The sequence below is a fragment of the Microcaecilia unicolor genome, chromosome 9 (genome assembly GCF_901765095.1).
Source record: "Microcaecilia unicolor chromosome 9, aMicUni1.1, whole genome shotgun sequence".
Taxonomy (NCBI): Eukaryota; Metazoa; Chordata; class Amphibia; order Gymnophiona; family Siphonopidae; genus Microcaecilia; species Microcaecilia unicolor.
This window is the reverse complement of record NC_044039.1, coordinates 88,138,113-88,160,813: the sequence shown is the minus strand read 5'-3', so window position 1 is coordinate 88,160,813 and position 22,701 is coordinate 88,138,113. Positions and strand designations below refer to the sequence as shown.

Genomic DNA, 22,701 nt, shown 5'->3' with positions numbered 1-22,701 from the left:
ATGTACTTCTTTTAATTTATGTTGGTCCCAGTTTGTGGTTTCAACTTTCCTCATATTTTCTTAACCCTATTGCCAGGATTTCCTGTGTGTCATTCCTTTTCCTTTCAGCTTTCTTTGATTTTATTTTCTGCCTTTATCCACGTTTAGTTCTTTCTTACTATCCAATCTACAAGCATTTCTCCCCTTGCTCCCTCTCTCCTCATCCAGTATTTCTCCCCTTTGTCCCCTCTTTCCTTATCCAGCATTTCTCCCCATCCATCATTTCTCCTCTTGTCCTCTTCTCTCCTTAAAGTGGGAAAACGTTGAAGGGGGGCGTGACTGTAATTAATCTGTCTAGGTGCAATAAGCGATACTAACTGCAGTTAAATTCCTCTATCACTCATCGTGCCTTGCAAATGTGCACCTACAGAATCTCCCACTGTCCCTCTACACAACCACAACAGCACAGGTGCTTAAGTCCCAGTGGGGAGCAGCACCCTAAACAGATTGACTGAGGGCTCAAAATGGTATAGAGGCCTGAGAGCCCACCTTAGCCTTTGGAGAAAGATAAAAAAAGGAGCTGGCTAACTAGAGATCATGGAGCTGCAATTTTGGGACACTGCGTTAACTTATTTGTCCAATTATAAAGAAATTGCAGGGCTCAAGTATCTCTGGCATTTGCCAGGCTTCTGCTTGGTAAAGGTAAAAAAAAAATTATTGAGTACAAAAGTGGAGTCGCTGAAGCCAAGGCACATGGATGGAATCTAATGAAGTATCGTCTTAACAGGCTAAGTGCAGATGACAAAAAAATGGCCTGAAGTATTACAAAGAATCACTTGGGTGTATCAGTTGATTTTTCAGACTAAGTGAATGATAGGAAAACTTTCACATATTATGCCTCATAAAGAAGCGTTACCTTAGCCCACCCTTTCCTCCTCTTACTAAAGAATGCACACAGGCACAACCTTTTCTCCAGACTCCAGAGACCTATGAGAAGTCAGCAAGCACAGCATAAAGCAGGCTAAATGCCAGGGCCCAAGATCCACCCGATATTTGAGCTCTGCAATTCAGCACTGAAGGATAAACAGACACAGGAGCTAGAACTCTTAAAAGGTGAGGACATTAAACAAATCCTGAGCCACTTTTCCAACCTCCCCATCCTGCTCAGTTCAGCACTCAAGCAGGACTACTCCTCTCAGATATCACCCCCGTCTCCCCCTCCCCCACCAGAGAGCAATACAAGGGCAAGACAGAAAAGGAATGAAATCCCCCTCCTCGCTAACATGGATGCGGACACTCTCCCCTCCCCCTCCCAAGTGTTTAACCCTTTTCCTGTCGTGGCAGTGACGTCAGTAAAGAAGAAGGCACTGCAGGCTCGCCTCCAGCTTCTCCCTTCCCTCCCGCCCTCGTGGTGAAGAGGGAAGGGAGGGAGAAGCTGGAGGCGAGCCTGCAGTGCCTTCTTCTTTACTGACGTCACTGCCACCGACAGGAAAAGGGTTAAACACTTGGGAGGGGGAGGGGAGAGTGTCCGCATCCATGTTAGCGAGGAGGGGGATTTCATTCCTTTTCTGTCTTGCCCTTGTATTGCTCTCTGGTGGAGGGAGGGGGAGACAGGGGTGATATCTGAGAGGAGTAGTCCTGCTTGAGTGCTGAACTGAGCAGGATGGGGAGGTTGGAAAAGTGGCTGGAGGTTGGATGGGGAGGTTGGAAAAGCGCCCCCCTGCAGACTATCAGTTGGCGCCCCCCTGCAGACTATCAGTTGGCGCCCCCCCCCCCCCCCCCCCCCCCCGTGTGGCACAAGATGCAAAGGAAATAGGAGCTGAAAGATGGAGTGCATCTTTGTGGGATTGCTGAATAAATAAAGGGTTTACAACCACTTAGCTTTTTGTGCTTTCATGTTCATGAAATTGGTAATTAAATCTTTGATATCTAACTGGGCACATATATCATTCTCAATAGCAATCATGGCAAGGCTTACAAGCCTTTCTTGCAAAATACTTGATCGCAAATAATTTTTTATGATTTTTAACTGTGAAAATGATCGTTAGCACTGACTCTAAAGTTTAGCAATTTCATTAAAGCAAAATGTATTTTCACATATCACAAACTCTTTACTCTTCCTATCCAAGGAGAATGTTTTATATAAAAACAAACACAAAAAAAAAGCAATCAGATTTTCCCTTACCAGCTCTTCAAACACTAAACAGTCAGCTAAACTTCTTTGAAACTACTGTTGGAACCATCAGCCAATGAAATGGCTTTTAGCTCTAGATATCTCAGGTTACTTGATAATTATGCACACATCATTGCAGTCATCATGCCCTCCTCTCGGTGTACATTCTCAGAAAAACTTTGAACCACTTACAGATTTTAACAATTACACTATTTATTTTTCTATTTCTCCCCAGTCTCACTCGCACACCTCCCTCCAAACCTGTTCTCTTTAATTTGAATGTTGTTCAAGCTCACCCTGACTAAGGAGTTCTTCCCACACCAAAGACATATATAGCACTAGTTGTATTCTTTCAAACAACTTCAGCAGAGCCTGCCTGCCTCAGTGAGCACTGTTACGTGAAGAGGGGAGGGTAGGGGAGAGAGGAGAATCACAACTTCAGGTAAAAGATTTTGCAACTGAGCAGACCTCAGGCACCCTCCAGAGGTCAGCGCCCCCCTGCAGTGCTTACCTCGCTTACTGTGTTGGCACGGCCCTGTGCATTAGTGAACTTTGGGGCCCTTTTACTAAAGTGTGTTAATCAGGTAATGCACAAATTAACATGCACTGTTACCACATGAGTACAGTGGCATGACAGAACCTGCTAATTCATGCATTAACTGCAAGCTGTGTGTGTAAGGGGAGAAGGCAGGGACTGAGTGGGTAATGGGTGGATTTTGGGTGCAGACTGCATTCTGGGGTAATTGCTACGCATATATCAGAATCAGTAAAAGTTTGTGTGTAAATAAAAATCTCTTCACAGCTAAGCTGCTAAAAGTGCCTCTGCTCAGAATCTCCCCAGTCCTTCACAAAGCCTCCCCTCCGGTAGATATATAAAGTATAAGGTTTTTTTTTCCACCTTCCCCTCCACCCCCCCCCCCCCTCCCAGGGGATTCAACATCTTTCCCTAGCTCTTTCCTCCTATCCCCTTTGCCCCTGATCTCAACATATCTGCATCTCTCTCCCCTCTTATCTGCCTGTGGACCAGCAATTCTCCCTCTGTCTGAACCCCCTTGTCCCCTTGGTGCACCTCCGAGGTGTCACTGTTGGCAGCAGCGATTCATATTTGCTACCTGCTGCAGCCCTGCAGGCTTCACTCAGCTACACCCTGCCCTTGCTGACATCATTTTCTGTTTCCTCACTGGTGGATAAGCACAGGCCCACCCGTAGCTACACCACTGCACAAAAGTGTCAGCAGGGCGCCCAAGCGCTATTCTGTAAGGGTGTGCATAAGTGACATAGAGCCAAATTCTATAAGTAGCGCCTAAAAATCGATGCTGAAAATTTAATGAGCTAAGCATGTTTCTATAAGGCAACCTTTATAGAATCACATAAGAACATAAGAACCAAAGAATAGCCATACTGGGTCAGACCAATGATTCATCTAGCCCAGTATCCTGCTTCCAACAGTGGCCAATCCAGGTCAGAAGTACCTGGCAGAAACCTAATTAGTAGTAACATTCCATGCTACCAATCCCACAGCAAGCAATGGCTCCCCCCATATCCATCTCATTAACAGACTATGGACTTTTCCTCCAGGAACTTGTTCAAACATTTTTTTAAAGCTCTAATACGCTAACCTCTGTTACCACATCCTCCGGCAGTGAGTTCCAGAGCTTAACTATTCATTGAGTGAAAAACATTCCTCCAATTTGTTTTAAAAGTATTTCAATGTACTTTCATCGAGTGTATCCTGGTCTTTGTACTTATTGAAAGAATGAAAAATTGATTCACTTTTACCTGTTCTAAACCACTCAGGATTTTGTAGACCTCAATCATATCCCCTCTCAGCCATCTCTTTTCGAAGCTGAAGAGCCCTAACCTCTTTAGCTTTTCCTCATATGAGAGGAGTTCCACCCCTTTTATCATTTTGGTCACTCTTCTTTGAAACTTTTCTAATTCCGCTATATCTTTTTTGAGATATGGCAACCAGAATTCAACACAATACTCATGGACGAAAGATCTGAGCCCTATATCTGATCCTCATAGCTGCTCGACCACTCAGCACATCCGCTCTGCCTGCTGTTTCCAAGAAGGCAACTGACCACCAATCCTGGTTGTCAGACAACTGCTGTAATCACTCACGGGTAACAACAGGCGACACTTGTTTTGTATGTGTCTAGGCATGTGTGTGTTTAGTCCAATCTATATTTGGTGATATTTCTATCGTGTAAAGAACTGAAATTCTTGACTTTTTCCTGTGATTCCCTAGACTTCATAGTTTCTTTCTTTACTCTCTGCTCGCATATTACGTTCGGAAATAGTTTTGTTCACGTAAATAATAATTTCTTGTATTTACTATTCTATTCATGTAAATAAATTTGCTGCTTTTTTTTAAATATATAGTATGTGAGCTTATCTTCTTTCCATACATAGACAAAGGGAGAACTCAGAAAGCTGTCTGGTTGTGATGTGTTTATTATTTTTACAGTGCATATCATTACATTTATTTACTTGTGGTGAATTCTGACATACCTCATGTTACTATACCTGGAAGACATGGAGGCATATTTTCAAAGCACTTTGGGAGGCTAAGTTCCATAGGTTTCTATGGAACTTTGGGAGGCTAAGTGCTTTGAAAATGAGCATGATAATGGGGCAATTTGACAAGCTAAAGTGAGGTAATTAACCTGTACTGGATGGTATATATCCCAGAATACTGACAGAACTTTTAAAAACAAACTTGCAAAGCTATTATTAGTAATTAGTAATTTATCTTTAAAATCAAGCACAATACTGGAAGATTGGAGAGTGACAAATGTTTTAACAAGATTCCAAAGGTGACCCAGAAATTAAAGTCCAGTGAGCCTATTAAAGTCCTGTGGACCTGACATCAGTGCTGGGCAAAATGGTAGAGACTATTATAAAGAACAAAATTACTAAGCATAAACATAGACGTGGATTAATGAGATAAAGCCAACATGGGATTAGCCAAGGAAAATCTTGTTTCACCAATCTGCTACATTTCTTTGAAGGGCTAAATAAACACATGGATAAAGATGAGCCAGTTGATATTGTTTAGTGTATCTGGATTTTCAGAAAGCATTTGACAAAGTACCCCATGAATAACTTCTGAGAAAATTAAAGTCATGGGATAGGAGTCAGTGCCCTATTGTGGACTAAAATCTGGTTAAAGGATAGAAACCAGACAGTAGGGTTAAATGGTCAATATTCTGAATAGAGAAGAGTAAATAGTGGGGTTCCCTAGGGATCTATGCTGGAACCACTGCTTTTTAACATATTTATAAATGATCTGGAAACAGAAGTAATGAGTAAGGTGATCAAATTTGCTGATGACACAAAGTTATTCAAAGTTGTTAAATACAAGGGTATTATGAAAAACTGCAAGACTGGAAGATTGGGCATCCAAACAAGACTGGAAGATTGGGCATCCAAATGGCTGATGACATGTGGAGGGGGCATTTTCGATATGACGTTGAAATCCAATTTTGGACGTTTTAAAAAAACATCCAAAAATCCAATAGCAAACATGGCCATTTTCAAACCAGAAAACTGTTTAACGTTTTGTTTCAAAACAGGCCATTTGTTAGATGTCTTTCTGCTCAGTGCATCTATCTTTTAGGACCATTTTCAGAAAAAAAAAAGTTCAAAGGAAAAACGCATAAAAAACAAGCCATTGGGATGTATGGGGGGCTAGCATTCTTAGTAGACTGGCAACACAGACATCCCAGCAGAGCAGTCGGACACCCTATGGGGCACTGCAGTGAACTGCACATAAAAGGTCCCAAGTACACATCTTACCGTTACTACTACTACTTTATCATTTCTATAGCGCTACAAGGCATACGCAGCGCTGTACACCATACCCCCTTATATTGAATAGTTAGCCTTCCAAAATCCACCAAAAACTTACTGTACCCAACTGTACTCCACTATAATAGCCCTTATGCCTGTAGGTTGTTGGTGGGGTTTGGAAGACTCACACTTTCCACCAAAGTGTACCAGTTAGAGTGGGATATTGGCCTGGGTCCCCTTCTCTACAGTGCACTGTACTGACCACTAGGCTACTCAGTGCAATTTTTCTAGCAAAAAAGGTGCCAGTACTCAAATGCCAGGCCACCCTTCAGGGGTGGGGTGATCACTGAGGGACTCACCCCACAATAGCCAGGCTCCCTGCAACCAGTTACAGAATCTATGACAAGGCAGAATTGGTGTGTTGAGCTTGAGCTCTTTCATTAAAACTTATGGTCCATGGGTCAATTTTAGCAGACACTGGAAAAGGTGCCGGTACTCAGTACCCCCGAGTACCCCCTCAAAAAAAGCCCTGAGGCTACTCCAGGGAACTGCTTTCTGCTCTAATAGGACTGGCTGTAACATCTGAAGCTTTCATAGTGGCTGGTATGCTTCTCTGCGCATATGCAAGCAGATAGCCAAGACCTGTCGCTTCTTTCTCTTTAACATCAGCAAAATTCGCCCTTTCCTATTTCCTACATAAACGACTTGAATACCTTGAAAATCAGACTAAAAGACTTAACCTTAGGTTTCTTAATTTTCCCAAATCGCCGTTAATTTCTCCTTTGGAGATGGTTAAAAAATATTTGGTGGACATCCTGGGAATGGACAAGGACTCACTCCCTCCCATTACACGGGCTTATTACATCGGGAGTACCGGAGTGGTGGTAGGAAATCCCCCCGTAATAGGGGAGGGAATGAATCTAACCTCATTCCTAGAAAGCTCATTAGAAATAGTTACTCAGAGGTTAACTCTGCTTGCCACTTTCGCGTTGGAGCCTGATAGGAATGCCGTACTACGGCTTTCGTTGAGACACTTAGAAAATCTGTTTTTGGGCTCAAAGGTCCGTATCTTTCCAGATCTCTCACGGCCTACACAGATGAGACGAAGGGCTTTTTGGAACTTCGCCCCAGGGTGGTGGCATTGGGAGCAAATTTTGTTTTGCGATTTCCTTGTTTTTGTAATGTGATGCTTGAGGGTAAACATTTTCAGTTTGTAGATCCAAAACAGTTGAAAGAGTTTATTGATGCAAGAGTTGATGTGAATACAGTAAACCTCCCCTAATTAGCAGGCTGGGGTCTGAACCAGAGGAAGCATCTATTGATTATTAATTTTTGTATTTTTTTTCTTTTTTAATTTCCTTAATCTTGGAATCAAATTTCTTTAACTTGTGGACAAATGGGCTGTAAAGATATATACTTATCATTTTTGTTTCCTAATGTTAAAAAATGCTGATTGCATATTCACTTTATGTGGTGATATATTGGAAATTTAAATAAATAAAATAAAAAAATTTGCCCTTACCTCTCTGAGCACACCACCCGTACTCTCGTCCACGCTCTCATTACCTCTCGCCTTGACTACTGCAACCTTCTCCTTACTGGCCTCCCACTTAGCCATCTATCCCCCCTTCAATCTGTTCAGAACTCTGCTGCACGTCTTATATTCCGCCTGAACCGATATACTCATATCACCCCTCTTCTCAGGTCACTTCACTGGCTTCCAATCAGATACCGCATACAGTTCAAGCTTCTCCTTCTTACCTACAAATGCACTCAGTCTGCAGCCCCTCATTACCTCTCTACCCTCATTTCCCCTTACGTTCCCGCCCGTAACCTCCGCTCACAGGACAAATCCCTCCTCTCAGTACCCTTCTCCACCACCGCCAACTCCAGGCTTCGCTCATTCTGCCTCGCCTCACCCTATGCTTGGAATAAACTTCCTGAGCCCTTACGCCAAGCCCTCTCCCTACCCATCTTCAAATCCTTGCTCAAAGCCCACCTCTTCAATGTTGCTTTCGGCACCTAACCTTTATACCTTTCAGGAAATCTAGACTGCCCCTATTTGACTGACTGTACATTTGTCCTTTAGATTGTAAGCTCCTTTGAGCAAGGACTGTCCTTCTATGTTAAATTATACAGCGCTGCGTAACCCTAGTAGCGCTTTAGAAATGTCAAGTAGTAGTAGTAGTAGGTACTGTTTGTTTCACAGCTTTGGGGGGTGGGAGGGGTTCAGTGAACACTGGGGGAGTAAGGTAATTTATGTCTTAATCCCTCCTGGGGTTATTCAGGGCACGCTTTGGTCACTTAGTCATGACTGAAACAGGTTTAGCCAAAAATGTCTTAATTTTGGCACTAGACATTTTCATTTTGTTCCATTATTGCAGAAAAACATCTGTCTTTTCGTGCTGCCCATATTCCACTCAAAACATGCCTCCAACACGCTTCCTTTAAATTTTGATGAACTGTGGAGCAAAATGTCTAAAATCAGGGTGTCAAAAAGTGCAACTTGGAAGTTTTTGAGAGAAAAACGTCCTTCTGCTGCTTAATGACTTTTTTTTTTTGGAACTTTTTTGTTCTGAAAATGAGCCCCTTAATGAGAGTAAGTGCAAAGTGATGCATTTAGGGAAGAGGAACCCAAACTATAGCTATATGATGCAAACTTCCACATTAGGAGTCAATACTCAAGAAAAGGATTTAGGTGTCATCAATGATGAATTGTTGAATCCCTCACCTCAGTGTGCAGGGGTGGCTAAGATAGTAGATAGAATGTTAGGAATTATTAGGAATAGAATGGAGAACAAAACTGAGACTATTATAATGCCCCTGTATCACTCCATGGTGTGACCATACTTTTAGTCACTGCGTCTCAAAAAAGACAGCTGAATTTGAAAAGGTACAGAGAAGAACAACGAAAATGATAAAGGGAATGGGATGACTTCCCTATGAGGAAAAGCTAAAGAGGGTAGGGCTCTTAAACTTGGAGAAGAGATGGCTGAAGGGAGATATGATGGGATTTGGAAAGACAAACAATTCTAAATCTATCCTAGCAATATCAGACCTGTACTGGGAAGTACTGCCAGTGCTTGAAGCCTGTTACCACCTCCTATAAAAATCTGGAACCCCTATCCTTTCCTACTTACATTTGTAGCCCCTTACCTTTGCTGTCAGTGTTTGGAAGGGCCGGATAAGTGGATGGGTTTTCATGTTTTCATCAAGCATAGCACCATACTTCCAGCCACTGTGGATCTATAAATATAATAATAAAGCATGTCAGCCATTTCAGGTATTAATCTGTCAGAGGAAGCAAAGTGGGGAGTGATCTCAAAGGAGACCAGTACAGCCCTCTGCCTCCTCCTCAGGTATCTAGGAGTGCTCAGATATTGACTCATACAAGCTCTCTGTAGGAGAGAAGACAATGTTATGTAATAGTTAATACAAAATGAGAAACACTAGAAAACAAGTACAGGTGCCTGCAATGCCTGGGACCCAATCATGATTCCTCTTCTTGCGCCCTGTCTTCACAGATGTCAAAAAGAGAAATCTGAGGTTAAAAGACATAGTACAAATTTATTTTTGGCACAAATGTCCAGTCCAACAACATCAGCATTAGAAGCACTGGGAGCTGCATCAGTATCAAAATCACCTTTGATCTCAAGCGTCGATAGAAGCCAATAGGGTCAGTTGTTCTCTGATCCTCTCTCGAAGAAAAGGTAGGATTCATCCTCATCCTCATCAGCCCCAGGGGAAAAAAAAAGATGCTGGTCATCAGGCAAAGGTCAAGGTGCACCGATATCAGTCCCCTTCAAAGCACGATACCAAGCTTCGAGGCACCAAGATTGCTGGTGCCCGTTAAGCTCCTCGATGTGAGGACCGCTTATCCTGTTTAACACTGGAGGGGATGGATAAGCCTCCAAGACTTCCAATACATCCTAAGTGTCTCAGGGGAACATAGTCACTTTGACTGTGTTGCTCCAGTCTTTGTCAATGGCAGCCTTTGTGGAACAGTGTATGAGGAAGTTTGAAGATTGTATGGACCCATATCTTTAATAGCATTGATGCTGAGACCATACAACTGATTCTTGAAACTCACTCACTGCCTACAGGGGAAGTATCAATACTGAGGCCTTGAAGGGAATCAGGTTCAATGGAGACTACAACGATGTCTATGCCTATGAGTGGGAAGGGGTGATTCAGGAGGGGGAAGCATTTGGGTGAGGCATTCCTGCACATGGTCTACTCATGTTTGGAGGGAAGAGAGGGGGGCTAATCATATTTAGGTGCTTCTGAGAAGGGGGCTACTCATGTGCAGGGAGTTCTAGAAGGGACAACTATTCATGTTTGGGGGAGGTCTGGGCAGTGAGGTCGGCTACTGGGGGAAGGGGCTGCTGATCTTGGAGAATCGGGACCAGAAAGATATCTCCAAAACAGGGAAGATAGGGTATCCTGATAATGAGGTTGCAAAAGAGATCATAGTAGATCAGGTGTCCTTAAATAAAAATCAGACAAAAGATTGCAAACTAAAACTGTCAAGTACTGAGCATGATGTAAATAGGAACAACAAACATAGTTTGAAATGTCTATATGCAAATGCCAGGAGCCTAAGAAATAAGATGGGAGAGTTAGAATATATTACACTAAATGAAAAATTAGATATAATAGGCATCTCTGAGACCTGGTGGAAGGAGGATAACCAGTGGGACACTGTCATACCGGGGTCCAAATTATATTGTAGTGATAGGGTGGATCGAATTGGTGGAGGGGTAGCATTGTATATTAACGAGAGCCTTGAATCAAATAGATTGAAAATTCTGCAGGAAACAAAACACTTCTTGGAATCACTGTGGATTGAAATTCCATGTGTAAAGGGGAAAAGGATAGTGATAGGAATGTACTACTATCCGCCTGGCCAGGAAGAACAGACAGATGCAGAAATGTTAAAGGAAATTAGGGACGCAAACAAACTGGGCAACACAATAATAACGGTTGATTTCAATTACCTTGATATTGACTGGGTAAATGTAGCATCGAGGAACGCTAGGGAGGTAATGATAAAATCAAGGACTGCTTTATGGAGCAGCTGGTACAGGAGCCGACCACAGAAGGAAAAATTCTAGACCTAGTCCTTAGTGGAGCACATGATCTGGTGCGGGAGGTAATGGTGATGGGGCCTCTTGATAACAGTGATCATAATATGATCGGATTTGATATTAGCTTTGAAGTAAGTATACATAGGAAATCAAATACGTTAGCGTTTAACTTTAAAAAAGGAGACTATGATAAAATGAGAAGAACGGTGAAAAAAAAACGTAGAGGAGCGGCTGCGAGGGTCAAAAATTTACATCAGGTGTGGATGCTGTTCAAAAACACCATGCTGGAAGCCCAGGCCAAATATATTCCGCTTATTAAGAAAGGAGGATGGAAGACCAAACGACACCCGGCATGGTTAAAAAGTGAGGTGAAGGAAGCTATTAGAGCTAAGAGAAAATCCTTCAGAAAATGGAAGAAGGAACAGACTGAAAATAATAAACAGCATAAGGAATGTCAAGTCAAATGCAAAGTGCTGATAAGAAAGGCTAAGACCCGACCCCGAGAAGATATGGGGATTCAACATCATCCTCGTCTGCACCGAGGAGCCTCGGTGAGGTGCATCGAGTGAAGGCTAAGAAGCACCAACACTGTTCGCCCATGACACATGGTGCCGGGAGCTCCAGGGCACTGAGGACATCGGCACCCAAGAAGCTTCGACGCTGGGAGGACCGCTCCCCCTCCATACAAGAGGTGCTGATGCGTCGGTCTCCCAGCAGTCCGGTTCCTGCTCCCGAACCCCAGGCAGTTCTGCCACCGACTGCTCCACCGGCCCCACAACCTTTTCTTATGGCGGCTCTCGACGAGTGGATTTGGGCCTTCCTTCCAGAGCTTCCAGAAGAACTTTTGTGCCAAACTACACCAGCATTGGGGATGCTCGCGCCTACCTTGCCGTCTGCTGCAGCTGCCTCTGGCCCTCCACCCATGGTGAGGTCTCTGAGCTCGGTGCCACTTGAGGCTCTGGTATCGGCTGCCACCCAGGTTGACTCCCCATTGACGTCGATGGAGGAAACTTCGCCTCAGTCCATGCTGGGGTCAGCTCCTCGACATTGCCATCGAGACCATGGGTCTTTGGTATCGAGGAGGGTTCAGTCTCGGAAGTCACTGAGGGAAGTGCTCCCCGATTCCGAGGAAGAACGCTCGGAGTCAGAGGAAAATCCCAGATGAGTCCTTTCAGATTCCCTCTGAACCTTCCCTGAAAGGAGACTGTCTCCTCCTGAGAACCTCTCTTTCTTCTCTTTTGTGCAGGAAATGGCTCAGGCCATTCCATTCCCCATAGACATGGAGGATGAGCCCAGGGCTGAGATGCTCAAGGTACTGGATTACATCTCTCCACCTAGAGAGGCAGGGAAGTCCTTATGCGAAACTGGGCATTTCCTCTGTCGGTCCCCACAGTCCTGAAAAAAACTGATTCTCAGTATCGGATCCACGGGGAACCTGGGTTGATGAGGTCTCAGTTACCCCACAACTCCATGGTGGTAGACTCCGCTCTCAAAAGAGCCAAGAGTTCTAGAGACTATACTTTGGCGCCCCAGGCAGAGAAGCTAGGACCTTGGACTCTTTTGAGAGGAAAATGTATCAGGCCATTATACTCGCTGCCCGTATACAATCATACCAGCTCTTCATTAGCATCCACTTGCAGAACTCGGTGCGGCAACTGTCTAGCTTGGTGGACACCCTCCCTCCGAAGCAGGCTGAACTTTTTTGTCAGCTGGTCAAACAGCAGAAGGCGTGTCATAAATTTCTGGCCAGGGGCGCATACAACACTTTTGATGTAGCATCCAGGATCTCTGCTCCAGGTATAGCAATGCTCAGACTCTCATGGCTGCGTGTTTCTGACCTAGATCATTCAGTTCAGCAGAGGATAGTGGATGTTCCTTGCTGGGGGGGATAATCTTTTCAGACAAAGGTGGAATATCTAGTTGACCAGATCAAGAAGCACACAGATGCTATGGCTTTTCTCTCCCGCTGGGCGCCTTCTGCTACCTCAACTAGGAAGTATTTTGGTGGGTCATGGAGTGCTCCCTATTCCTATTCTAGTCATAGGTATAATCTTGCATCTCGCCAGCCTACCCAGGTTCAAGTCCAGTGTGCTTGTTCCCATCAACAGCGTGCACCCAAGGCCCCTGCTGCTCCCCAGCTTTTGACGGGCTTTTGACTGGCTCCAGGAGAGCATAGCTGCAGTAAAAGTATCCGTACCAAACGACTTACCGGTGGGTCCTTCAAATAGTCCGGTTAGGATACACCCTCAATCTGGAATCCAAACCTCCAAATTGCTCATCGAGAACTCATTCGTTCAGCTGTCCGCACAGGCAGGTACTTGCAGAGGAACTCTCCGCCCTTCTAAAGGCCCATGCGGTCGAACCCGTTCCACCAGGGGAAGAAGGGTTGGGATTCTATTCTAGGTACTTCCTTGTGCAGAAGAAAACAGGGGGGATGCATCCCATCCTATACCTAAGGGCCCTGTACAAACTCCTGGTCTGAGAAAAGTTCAGGATGGTTTCCCTGAGCACCCTTCTTCCTATGATTCAGGAAAATGATTGGCTATGCTCTCTGGACTTGAAGGATGCATATACGCACATCCTGATACTTCCAGCTCACAGGAGGTATCTTCAATTTCGACTGGGAATGTAGCACTTACAGTACCGCATGCTGCCCTTTGGCCTAGTGTCAGCTCCCAGAGTGTTCACAAAATGCCTTGTGGTAGATGCAGCATCGCTATAGAGGCTGGGAGTGCATGTGTTCCCTTAACTCAACGACTGGCTGGTGAAGAGCACCTTGGAAGATGGTGCTCAGGAGTCCATGCAGAAGACTATTCAGGTGCTGGAACTCCTAGGGTTCGTAATAAATTAACCCAAGTCCCATCTCACTCTGGTTCAGAAATTGGAGTTCATTGGAGCATTGCTCGACACGAGAACGGTTCAAGCCTATCTTCCTGAGGTGCGGGCAGACAACCTTCTGTCCCTAGTATCCAAGGTTCGAGTGTCAAAGCAAGTCACAGCTTGGCAGATGTTGAGACTTTTGGGTCACATGCGCATATTTTCAAAGCACTTTGGGAGGCTAAGTTCCATAGGTTTCTATGGAACTTTGGGAGGCTAAGTGCTTTGAAAATGAGCTTGCATATGGTCTCCACAGTTCATGTTACGCCCACTGCACGTCTGCACTTGAGATCTGCTCAATGGACCCTAGCTTCCCAGTGGTATCAGGCCACAGGGAATCTAGAAGATGTCATTCATGTCCACCAACTGTGCATTCTCTTCAATGGTAGACGATTCGATCCAATTTGACCATGGGACGCCCATTCCAAATTCCTCAGCCACAGAAAGTGCTAACAATGGATTAATCTCTCCTGGGATGGGGGGCTCATGTAGATGGGCTTCACACTCAGGGATCCTGGTACACCCCCCCCCCCCCCCCCAGGAAACAGGTCTTAAAATCAACCTCCTGGAGCTTTGAGCAATCTGGAACGCTCTGAAGGCTTTCAGAGATTGCCTATCCAACCAAATTATCTTAATTCAAACAGACAATCAGATTGCAAAGTAGTACACCTACAAGCAGGGGGGCATCGGATCTCGCCCTCTGTGTCAGGAAGCCATCCAGATGTGGCTTTGGGCAAGCTGTCACGGCATGTTTATCCAAGCCACTTATCTGGCAGGCGTAAACAACAGTCTGGCCGACAGGCTGAGCAGGGTAATGCAACGCATTCGTGGGATAAACATAAGGAATCCTGTTCAGAAGGAATGGATCCTCAGGAGCTTAACCGAGATTGGATAGCAGAGCCAGTAGTGGGAGGCAGGGCTGGAGGTTGGGAGGCGGGGATAGTGCGGGGCAGACTTATACGGTCTGTGCCAGAGCCAGTGGTGGGAGGCGGGACAGGAGGTTGGGAGGCGGGGATAGTGCTGGGCAGACTTATACGGTCTGTGCCAGAGCCGGTGGTGGGAGGCGGGGATAGTGCTGGGCAGACTTATACGGTCTGTGCCAGAGCCGGTGGTGGGAGGCGGGGATAGTGCTGGGCAGACTTATATGGTCTGTGCCAGAGCCAGTGGTTGGGAGGCGGGGATAGTGCTGGGCAGACTTATACGGTCTGTGCCCTGAATAGAATAGGTACAAATCAAAGTAGGGTATACACAAAAAGTAGCACACATGAGTTGTCTTGTTGGGCAGACTGGATGGACCGTGCAGGTCTTTTTCTGCCGTCATCTACTATGTAACCTCATGAGTGGTCGCTGAATATGGGCATGGCCCATGAGATCTCCCAAGTGTGGGGCACCCCCTCGGTGGATCTCTTTGCCACTCAACTCAACCACAAGGTACCTCAGTTCTGTTCCAGGCTTCAGGTCCACGACAGACTAGCACCAGATGCCTTTCTCCTACATTGTGGAACAGGCCTTCTGTATGCGTATCCTCCAATACCTTTAGTGGGAAAAACTTTGCTGAAATTCAAGCAAGACCGCGGAACCATGATCCTGATTGTGCCATACTGGCCGCATAAGATTTGGTTCCCTCATCTTTTGGAGATGTCCTCCCAAGAACCGTGGAGATTGGAGTGTTTCCTGGCCCTCAGAACGATAACGCCCCATTTAGAGAAAGGTAACAGAGGATAGCTCCAATGCCTACATAAGTGCTGCACTATTGGGGCTAGTTCTGAATGCTTATTTTATACAGGCACACTGGCATCATTGTTGCCTTTATAAATTAGATTTCAAATAGTCACCTTTTTGATTTCTCATGTAAACACCCAGTTATAAAATCAGGTCCTGGGGGAATTACCTCTGGCCCAGGAACACTAAGATTAAAATGCATTAATGTGCCATTTAAAATGTAGCCGCCATAGCAGGATTGACCAGAGATCACAACTTCCTCTCCTACCTACTGTTAATCTGGTCATGAGTCCTTGAGCCCAGGCCAAGGCCTAGTATAGGTTTTTGGCAAAGGCCTAGGGTAGACCAAACAGGCACTATGCACTACCCCAGCCACCAAGCCCCGCACACACACAACAACCAACTAGCACGACCAAAAAATGGGATATATGGCATTCAGGCATGCCTCACAGCCTATCGGGAACCCCACACACAGAGTCCAAGCGTGCAGGCCTCACGGCAGAACAGGAACCAAGTCATACACTGGTAAGGGAGAAAGAACAACGAGGGGTCCCCAAAGGGACAGGAGCACCAGCAACGCACACAGCGCTAGCAAAGAACGCAAGGGAAAAGGGACTGACAGACGTTCCTATAGGAAACACAAGGCTGTGCCACAGGCAGTCAAGGATAAAGGAAGCCACACAAGAGAACACTCTAGCTGTACCATACAGCACACAAGGGAAAGGGAAAGCCACCTAAGAATACACAATGCTAACCTCACGACAAACAGGGATAAAGGGAACTGCTATATAGGAATAAACAAGGCTGTGCCACACAGCACTCAAAAGGTAAAGGGAATCCACACACAAGAATGCACAAGGCTGGCCTCACAACATACAGGGATAAAGGGAACTGCTATATAGGAACACACAAGGCTGTGGCACACAGCACTCAAAGGGAAAGGGAAAGATAAGCAAACAGAGAACTGCCTTAACACACACAGATCAGATAAGGAGCAGCGCTCACCAGAAACAGGAGACAAACACAGCAAAGAAGGAATAAAAGAAGGCTAAAGGAAAAGACAGCTTCAAAACACAACCTGCCAGAAGCAGAGCTTATACTGCAGACAAAGGGTTAACACAGAGGAAAGGGAAACTTAAACAAACCAACAAACTGGAAAGATACAAGGGACAAGCTTACCAAAAACAATACAACACCAGCCAAGCACAGAATAGACCCAGGTGCAGTTTAGTGAGGCAATCAAGTACACGCTGGGAACACCCAGCACTCAAACAGAATCTACAAGCTACAAGGAGAGAAAGCAAATCTCCAACGTAAACACAGTGTGCACTAGCACAAACAGAGAGAAAGGAAAGCTGGCTTCAGCTGACAGCAATCCAACACTAAAGCAAGAGAGGTAAGTAGAAGTAGGCTTAAGTAGATTAGGCTTCTGACCTCTGCTGCTCAGCTCAGCCCCTGACAAGCCAATCAGGAGCAAGTCCCAAACATTCCCCTGCCTGTCTAGCAGAATCATAACACCTACAAAGATGCGCTAGATGATGTTTGAAAGGTTTATGTTTAACGCTGTGAAAATGATTTAAACGGATATTACAATTTATATAATATTGTAACTGCTTTGATATTTTAGAATTTAAGGCAGACTAACAAGAATCAGCAAACAGATAATCCTGCCTCAGGGTAAGAAAGATCTTTACCTTTTCAAAAGCCCATTTGTCATGTGAATGTTCAGCCTTCTTGCTAATAATATGTTCAAACTTCTCAGGAAGGCTAATGCTATAAGAAAAGAGAGTACAATTTAATTTTATATAATAGATATAGATATTTGTATCTTCAGGGTCAACGATTCAGCTGAAACTTATGTGGATAATGAAATCTAGATATGTTTCTCTTTAATTGGATATTTAAAGAGATATCTGGAAATCAGTGCCACATAATACATAGTAACATAGTAGATGATTGCAGAAAAAGACCTGCATGGTCCATCCAGTCTGCCCAACAAGATAAACTCATATGTGTATACCTTACCTTGATTTGTACCTGCCTTTTTCAGGGCACAGACCATACAAGTCTGCCCAGCAGTATTTCCCACCTCCCAACCACCAGTCCCGCCTCCCATCACCGGCTCTGGCACGGACCGTATAAGTCTGCCCTCCACTATCCTCGCCTCCCAACCACCAACCTCTCTTCCCCCACCTGCTCCGCCACCCAATTTCGGCTAAGCTTCTGAGGATCCATTCCTACTGCATAGGTAAAGATATCACAAACCCACTGTACCCACATCTAGGTGCCCCCCTTCACCCGTAAGGGCTATGGTAGTGGTATACAGTTGTGGGTAGTGGGTTTGGGGGGGGGGGTTGGGGGGCTCAGCACACAAGGTAAGGGAGCTATGCTCCTGGGAGCATTTTATGAAGTCCACTGCAGTGTCCCCTAGGGTGTCCAGTTGGTGTCCTGGTATGTCAGGGGGACCAGTGCACTACAAATGCTGGCTCTTCCCACAACCAAATGGTTTGTATTTGGTCGTTTCTGAGATGGACGTCCTTGGTTTCGAAAATCGCCGAAAATCAGAAACGTCCATATCTAGGGGCATCCAAATCTAGGGACAGCAAAATTTAAGGATTTGGACGTCCCTGACAGTATTTTCTAAACGAAAGATGGACGTCCATCTTGTTTCGAAAATACAGGTTTCCCCATGTGGGAAGCACATGTGAGTGGTGCCTATTTTGTATTTTATGCATGTCAGACTAGCCTAAATGAATGTGCATCCTTATTTCTATCTATCTATCTATGCTGTCACTATGTTGTACAACTGTTTGTCTGTACTCACGTCTCAGAGGCACTCTCACTAATTGTATTTGGCTGAAATGTGGTAGAGTACCTTGCTGAAGTTTCCACCGTCCTAACAAATACTCATATCTGGCCATGTGTAAATGTATCTATCTATATGTATGTATATATAGGGGTAGATATTCATCTGGTGGTGATAAGCGTTTTTTTTAGCTGGCGGCAACATTATTCTCAGATATTCAGTGCTGGGCCATTTCCTTGTACTAGATTTGAATATCCGAGTTTATGTGGTGGTCTCTCTCTTATGTGGTTAAGTGTGAAATTCAGACCTTAACTGCTTAAGCGACACCATATAAAGATAGGTCTGACTTTAATGTGGTCTTATTTGGCCACTTAGGCGATTAAGTGCTGAATGTCGGCACTTAACCGCATAAGTGTCGACCCCTCTCCCAGACCACCCACAAAACAGCCGGCTCTCAGTTTAGTGGTCTGTGGTGATATTCAGTGGCACTAACCTGATAATCCCAATTTAACTGGCCAAGAGCCATTTCCAGCCAATTAAAATCGCTTTGAATATTGACCCTATAGTTGTTATAAAACCAAAAAAAAAATCTGTGATAGAAATCTATTTATAAGTATTGCTTATGATAAACAAAGTTGTGAAAATAGCATTCACCGAAGAAAATTGATATGAACTCCTTCACTTATTGCATGAAAATCTGTACTAATCATCTGAGAAACTGACAGAGACAGGTGGCACCTTATAGATTTAACAATTTATTGAAGCATGAGCTTTCAAGGACCAGAATTCACTTCATCAGATGCATGAAGTGAAGTTCTGGACATTGGTACAAAGGGCGATGCAGGGCAGATTGTGGAATAATGACTGCATAGTTCAGTTAATTGACAGCTGTGGTGGGTGAGAACAAAGATAGGATGATCTCAGAATAGTTAGGTCCACTTACTCCTGTAGTGTGCCATGAATCCATTGTCTCTATTCAGGCCTAGGGTGATGGAGTCAAGCGTTTTGATGAGTTCCAATTCAGCAATTTCACACTGGAGTTTTCCGTTGAAGTTCCTTTGCAGGAGTATAGTAACCTTAAGATCAATTCAAGTGTCTGGAAGATTGAAATGTTCACCTACTGGTTGTCATATTCCTACCACAGCTGTCAATTAACTGAAGCATGCAGCAATTACCTCTTCTTATCCACACCTAGCCCTGCATCTTCCTTATATGTATCCCAACCTAAACTTCACTTCATGCATCTGATGTAGACTCTAGCTCTTGAAAGCTCGTGCATCAATAAAGTGGTTAGTCTATAATGTGCCACCTGCCTCTGTCAATTTTGTGTCACACCAGACTAATACAGCTACTCCTTTTAAAGTAATCATCTGAGAGTAGCAAAGAACTCCAAGGACAATGACTTGGAAATGACAGTGATTCATTCCAATAATATTGTGACTCTATATGGAAGCTATATTAATGATACAGAACCCCCCTAGTTTTTGTAGAAGGAGTTACATCTGAAGGAGTTTGTTTGGCATTTGTGACTCACTTGGCGGTGTTGACAGGTTTTGGTTCAAAGTTTCCTTCAGCATCCATTGAAGATTGTTTCTGAAAAGTAGCTTTGGTTCTGATGTCCACAAGATCTGGTGGCAAGGCACCTGAGATGGCACTCAGACAGGGCAGGGCCATTTTAAAGAGATCTACATCATACTTCTGAAGGAGAGAAAAAAACTGGTTGGAAAGTCCAATAAAGAAATGGTTCATGGTGTTAGTTACAACAGTGGCTCTCAAACCTGTCATGGGGGACCACCAGCCAGTCAAATTTTCAGGATATTCTTAAGGAATGTTCATGAGACAGATTTGCATGCCTGTCACCCCTAATATATGGAAATATCTTTCATGCATATTCATTACCTGATTACATACATGGATGTCTAATCTGTAATTAGACCTCATAAATATGACTTCTACCACATTGTGACTAAATTCATGCTTATTCAACTTTCTTATTCACATGTCAAAATAACATTAATTATAAAACCAACATATAAATTTGTTCAAATAATACAAACAAAATCATCTGTTATCTTGAGATAATTGCTGTGACCACCCAGTTGTCTATACATCCAAATTCCACATATTGATATAAATTACACCAATGTACTTATCTTAACTGTTCCTTTATGATGGTAGCCAATAACTCTCAACAACAGAAGCAATGAAGGTTTGTTTGAACCAGCCTCTGTCAGGATAAAGACTTTTCATTCTATTTCAAGTATGCAAGTGCGAGCCATGGATTGTATCATTCCTTCCAATGATCACCATTGTCTTTTGTAAAAAGTAACTCTGTTTGCACATGCAACTCAGTTCCCACTGCTGCTTGTTAATTGATGTTAACTTACAGTCATGAAGGCTTATCACAACCCCCTTCTCTCGAATCCACTGATGATTTTCAACAACTTTAAAAACAAACTGAGCGATTTGCACAGAATTAACCCTCCCGGGCTCAGTCTCTTTCCTTGGTCTTAATACCGCCACCAGCAAAGTACTCACTCATAAGTACATAAGTATTGCCATACTGGGAAAGACCAAAAGTCCATCAAGCCAAGCATCCTGTTTCCAACAGTGGCCAATCCAGGTCACAAATACCTGGCAAGATCCCAAAAAAAAGTACAAAACATTTTATACTGCTTATCCCAGAAATAGTGGATTTTCCCCATTTAATAATGGTCTATGGACTTTTCCTTTAGGAAGCCGTCCAAACCTTTTTTAAACTCCGCTAAGCTAACCGCCTTTACCACATTCTCTGGCAATGAATTCCAGAGTTTAATTACACGTTGAGTGAAGAAACGTTTTCTCCGATTCGTTTTAAATTTACTACATTGTAGCTTCATCGCATGCCCCCTAGTCCAAGTATTTTTGGAAAGCGTAAGCAGACACTTCACATCTACCCGTTCAGCTCCACTCATTATTTTATAGACCTCTATCATATCTCCCCTCAGCCGTCTCCTCTCCAAGCTGAAGAGCCCTAGACACTTCAGCCTTTCCTCATAGGGAAGTCGTCCCATCCCCTTTATCATTTTCGTCGCCCTTCTCTGTACCTTTTCTAATTCCACTATATCTTTTTTGGATGTGCGGCGACCAGAATTGAACACAATATTCGAGGTGCGGTCACACCATGGACTGATACAAGGGCATCGTAATGTCCTCACTTTTGTTTTCCATTCCTTTCCTAATACCTAACATTCTACTTGCTTTCTTAGCTGCCGCAGCACACTAAGCAGAGCATTTCAACGTATCATCAACAACAACGCCGAGATCCCTTTCTTGGTCAGTGACGCCTAACGTGGAACCTTGCATTACGTGGCTATAGCATGCCCCAATGTTACATTTACCTAGTCAATATCAGGGTAATTGAAATCATCCATTATTATCGTGTTGCCCAGTTTGTTAGCCTCCCTAATTTCCGATAACATTTCTATATCTGTCTGTTCATTCTGGCCAGGCGGACAGTAGTACACTCCTGTCACTATCCTTTTCCCCTTTACTCATGGAATTTCAATCCACAGGGATTCCAAGAAGTGTTTTGTTTCCTGTAGAATTTTCAAGCTATTTGATTGAAGGCCTTCTTTAATATACAATGCTACCCCTTCACCAATTCAATCCACCCTATCACTACGATATAATTTGGACCCCGGTATGACAGTGTCCCACTGGTTATCCTCCTTCCACCAGGTCTCAGAGATGCCTATTATATCTAATTTTTCATTTAGTGCAATATATTCTAACTCTCTCATCTTATTTCTTAGGCTTCTGGCATTCGCATATAAACATTTCAAACTATGTTTGTTCTTCCTATTTACATCATGCTCAGTACTTGACTGTATTAAATTGCAATCTTTTCTCTGATTTTTATTTTTATTTAAGGACACCTGATCTACCACAGTCTCTTTTGCAAACTTACTATCAGGATACCCTATCTTCCCTGTTTTGGCGATATCTTTAAAAAATACCCTATTCTGAGCCATGCACTTTTGAGCTACTGTCGACCTTCCCCCAGTCTCTAGTTTAAAAGCTGCTCTATCTCCTTTTTAAACACTGATGCCAGCAGCCTGGCCCCACCCTGGTTAAGGTGGAACCCATCCTTTCAGAATAGGCTCCCCCTTCCCCAGAATGTTGCCCAGTTCCTAACAAATGTAAAACCCTCCTGCCTGCACCATTGTCTCATTCACGCATTGAGACTCCGGAGCTCTGCCTGTCTCTTAGGCCCTGCTCGT

General features: G+C 44.1%; 1 protein-coding gene across 1 annotated transcript in view; it reads right to left on the bottom strand.

The window, feature by feature from the left end:
* Positions 1–22,701, bottom strand: part of RYR3 (ryanodine receptor 3) — a 743,078-nt gene that overhangs the window by 342,856 nt on the left and 377,521 nt on the right. The window contains 3 exon segments of the mRNA XM_030213678.1: positions 9,104–9,193; positions 17,328–17,406; positions 19,974–20,137. Coding sequence (XP_030069538.1) covers positions 9,104–9,193; positions 17,328–17,406; positions 19,974–20,137 — 333 coding nt within the window.